The sequence below is a fragment of the Fulmarus glacialis genome, unplaced genomic scaffold (assembly GCF_000690835.1).
Source record: "Fulmarus glacialis isolate BGI_N327 unplaced genomic scaffold, ASM69083v1 scaffold16983, whole genome shotgun sequence".
In the NCBI taxonomy this organism is placed as follows: domain Eukaryota; kingdom Metazoa; phylum Chordata; class Aves; order Procellariiformes; family Procellariidae; genus Fulmarus; species Fulmarus glacialis.
In genome coordinates, this window is record NW_009205182.1 from 94,604 (window position 1) to 99,531 (window position 4,928).

General features: G+C 38.9%; 1 protein-coding gene across 1 annotated transcript in view; it reads right to left on the reverse strand.

Moving 5' to 3' along the window:
• Nucleotides 1-4,582, reverse strand: part of DIO2 (deiodinase, iodothyronine, type II) — a 12,022-nt gene extending 7,440 nt beyond the window's left edge. Inside the window, 1 exon segment of the mRNA XM_009575313.1 lies at nt 4,361-4,582. Coding sequence (XP_009573608.1) covers nt 4,361-4,582 — 222 coding nt within the window.
• Nucleotides 4,583-4,928: the final 346 nt, after the last annotated feature.

Below are 4,928 nucleotides of genomic sequence, written 5' to 3' on the forward strand. Positions count from 1 at the left end.
AGGCCATTAAGGTCTTCCAGCTATCTACCCTGCACTTAGGTGGAGAAGAGGTAGGATTTCCTCAAGGATAACCTTACAGCTCTCTATTGGAGACCAGGAACGGTAGCTCTGCATTGCTGGAACACAAAGCTCGTATCTGGCACAGGAAAAGCTCCCAGCATGAGGCCCCACCACTGGGCACTGCTAATGGGTGCAATCTTTTCCATACCCATTTTAAAAGCATGTTAAGATAACAATTTCTCACCTTTGGAATCTTAGAAAGCAGATTCATCCCAGTAGTAAATAAAGCATGGAACTTAGTAGGTAAAAAAAGGTTTTAAAAGTAAATACAATGTTTTTTTCAAAACTTCTCTAGCTTTTTCTCTGGATTTCTGTAAGATACGTGACACATCCAGTGTACATGCTGTGGGCTGAAACAGATACCTCACTGTCATTTGTACAGATGGCCTATACAAATCATGCAGAAGGCACACTAACACCCTCTCAAAAATCTCTTTTGTTTTTTCTTTCTTATCAGTAGGTGTGGTTGCATTCATATCTATACATATGTATACGTACACATATATATGTCTATGTGTACATATACATATACAGAAAAAGGAGAGAGGACTGACTCCTGAAAGAGCAGATTATGTCTGCCTATGTGTGTGTATTTTTGCATTTATACACATATACGTATATGTATGTACATATATATAGACAGATATACACACACGTATATGTATATGTACACATACAAACACATATGAAAGTGTAAATACCTACACACACAAATATACATATTTTGCTCTTCAGGAGTCAATCCACTCATTTCTGTAGATAAACAGAGCACAACAGTAAACTAGAAAAATAACATTTAAATAAAATAGTTGCACTCTTTCAATTATATAAAGTTAATGTAACTTGACTGCTAACTCTATTTATCTCTGTTATGACAATTAATCTGGTCCTAAAGTCTCCCTTGTTGTAATGCTTGCCTCAGAAAAGAATAGGAGGATGGTCTATAAATCACAAAGCTGGTGCAGTGTAGACAATATCAACACTGAGTGTGACAAGGAACTCAGAGCTAAGGAAGTAAAAAGAAATATATTAATCATTGATAAAATTTACATAAGAAAACAAAAATAAACAAAAGATCAATTATTTTGATTCCAATGGGACTGTAAAATGTGGAGAAAATAAGTCATATAGAATGTTCCAATAAAAAAGAATACTGAATATACTATATATAAAATACAACAAACTCTGCATTGCTTCCCCACTGAGGATGTTAAAATCTACAACTGTTGCTAGGTAATCTTGCCTATGAAATAATTACCCTAACCAAAAAGTCATGTGCAATAATACTCAATAACAACAAAAAGGGAAAATGCATCAGAATAGCTACTTTCAAATATACTCTACTTTAGCTGTTCCAAGATCCTCTTTTGTACACACTAGTCTTGAAACAAAATCACTTAATTCTGGGACAGTCTGTGTGCTTTCAAGGCAGAGCTCCTTTCTTGTAATAAATTTACTTTAATCCAGAATCTAGTATCTACCCACAGACTTTTTCTGGAATGGCTTCCAGTAAATTTTTCTGTGAATAGAAATTTTACATCAAGTACTTTTGTGAAAAATGTTATGAAATGTACTCAGGAAGAGTTCTGTGTAAGTTACACAAAACATAGTAAAACCAAGCATAGTTATTGCTTTACTCTAGTCTTCTGCTAACTGGCAGTCTAGCTTTGATTTATCTCAGACATCTGCAGTTCTGCTATTCTAGCTGAAAAATAGTGATTATCTCATAAATACTCCTCAATGGAACGAGCTTAAGCACCTGTTTAAGTACTTTGCTAATACCTGGCTTCAGCTAGCAAATTGGAGCAATAAGCAATCACGGTTATGATATCGACTGCATTTTGCCATGCTGTTTAGTACCCTGATTCCATAATATTTTCATTTCCTACCCTCACTAATTAGCTAGGATTCAGATATCACAACTGGGCAGTCCTATTCAGGATTTAGAAAAAGATAATTTAAGGAGAAAGATGCCTTGTGGGACAGTCTTTAATATATTTCACTATTTCTCATGCTTTTTAAACATGCCACAAAGCAGGGTGTATTTCAAATTTTTTCAACTCTATCAGTACGGCTTTCCAGCTAAAACTTTTTTTTCCTTTCTCTTCCTTACAGAAACAGCAGAAGGTTCTCCTCTATTGTGGAGGTGATGACTCTTCTTCTCCTAATATTGCTCCTCTGTTTTTTGTGTCCCCTCTATAATTTATTTCTACACTTATCTAACTTTCTGTGACAATCAAGGGTTTCCAATGATCTTCTGTCCTTATGGCCCATAATTCTATTAAGGAAAACAGAGTCTTTCTATGAATTGTTGGTCAATTAGTTTCGTCTTAAGGATAGCTGGCATGAATGGATTTTTCCCCTTTTTGGAACAAGGTGATAAAATTTGGTTGTGTTTATATGCATTTTTCTGCTGAGTTCATTGAGGCCCAGAATTCATTCTAGGGACCTTAAAGCCTGATTGGCCTGAAAAACCAATCATTTAATGGTGATAAGGTAGAGTTTTTAATTACCAAAGTTCAAGGTATAAGTTTCATTGCCAACACCAAAAACAGCACAGAGTCATTCTCCCTGTAGCTTCCACGGCTGACATCAACAGTACTGAGGAAAAGGTAAAGTATGACTTTGGAAAGTACAGAAAGGCATGCGACATCTTTATTTTAAATCATTTTGTGCTATTTAAGCAAAATGAGATTGAAAATATCTCATAGATATAAGGTTCCTTACAGCTCCACACCTTCTCCAGACCCTGGGCCACATACAAGTTCCAAATGTGGGAACTGGAAACTTGGCTGTTTCAGAGCCGTGCTACCACCTTCCACTGGAGCCTTGACCAAGTCATGTGTTAACTGTCCTGCCTTGCCTGGTCTGTAAAATGGGAACAATTTTGTTCACTGGCCCATTTAACGGGGCCACTGTAAAATTTGCTTACTTAATGTCTCTGAAGAGACTAAAAACAGAAACAAGAAGGATTAGGAGAATAATGAGATTCATTCAGCATTGCTTTATTTGGGTAGCCAGCTGGCTGATTCCTAGGGTGGCAGTAAGAGGTTGGCCCATTTGGCAAAAGCTAATGTTATTTATATTTGTCTCACACTGAAAATTAATGTCCCCAAGGCTTGGGTTTCAGGCTAAGCAGTCTGTACTCCATATCACAAAGCCAGCAAACACCGACACCACCAGCTCTTCACACCTCTAGGTAAGAGCAAATACAAAAGCCATTGTGGGGGAGCAAAAGGGGACTGGGGGGAAGGCGATACAAGAAGAAATGTTTCAGAAGATGCAGAGCTATCGTTTGGATAGGATCCCTATGACCTCATGACATCACATGGGGTATGTTAAATTAGATGGTCTAAATAAGACAACACATTAACAGACTAGGCAGTGTTTTGGAAGCCACAGAGCTCTGAATCCAGTTCTTCTACTTACTAACTGGGTGGCCTGTGCAAAACATTTCATTTTTTTGGGTCCACCTTTTCAATCTGTAAAAGGGAACTATAACTACCTCATGAGACCTGGGCAGTACCGCTGGGTAATGTTTGTACAAAACTTAAAAGGAAAAAAAAAAAGTACATGTTGCATAACTGCTATTGGCTTTGTTAACTTAAATCACCAGGCAGCTGTCCCTCAGCTAGTCAAGTTCATTTTTAATCTCTGACTTGTCCCTCTGTCACTGCTTTCATGAAGAAAAAAGGCTCACTGTTTCACTCCATGCCCAGTTTTACTATTACCTGGATGCTTCCTCCAATATAAAAATTAACATATGAGTAACAGAAAATGCCAGTGTAATGACAAAGGTTCATTTCTATCTTATACTCTAATTAAAACAATTCTATGTTCCATTGATGACATTTATCTATGTAGAGTTTTATCTGCAGATGCAGTCTTTGTACAATCTCGGAGGATCTCACATGGCAAACAATTAAACAACAGCTGTGAAAACATCTAGAGCATTTTACAATTATTCTTATACAAAGATCTTTAAATACTTTATAAGCATGAAGATTATTATTCGTACTGGTGGGGAAACTGAGGCACGGCTAAACTAAGTGACACGGCCATGGCTGCACAGAGAGTTAGTGGCAGAGCAGAGAGACAGCAGCGCCTGAATCTCGTGAGCCCTTAGCCCCGACTTGAAAGTACTGCTCCTTTCCGCTTATACTTCTCCCATCAAACTTAACATCAAATAGGAGACAGTCTGCACGGCACAGAGTCGCTGCCTTCCCTTCTCCGTTGACAACAGGGGTGTTCATCACAGCTTGCCCACCCCAACCTGCCAGTCCCCGTCCCCTGTACCCACCTGCTTGTAGGCGTCCAGGAGGAAGCTGTTCCAGACGCAGCGCAGCCCCTCCGAGGTCAGCATCCTCCGCCACTCACCGCGCCCAGACTTAGACCGGCTCAGAAATAGCACCATGTGCTTCAGGAGGATCACAGAGTCATACAGCGCAAGGAAGAGGCAATTGGAGAAAAAGACCGGCAAGATCTGAAGCGTGATCAGCAAATCCACACTTAGCAGACCCATCTTCCTTGCTGCCTCTCTTCAGCCGGATGGATGCCTTCAGCTCCCTTTTTTGCTCTGTACCCTCATTTAAAAAAGTAAAATAAAAAGCATTTCAAAAGCCTCGTTACCCCTTTCTCAGCCACTCTCTTTAAAATGAGCAGAGATAGTTAAATATGAGCAGGCTGGTTAAAACCATAACTGCATGATACTCATTCAACTCGGAGCTGCTTATTTTTCAGAAACGAGGATGTTAACAGAAATTCTTCCCTTAACCAGGAGACCTGATTTTGTTGAAGAGAGAGGCAGCTGTGTTTCCAGTTCCCTGCAGTTACAAAATTTAAGCTGAGACTGTTAATTGTTAACTTTC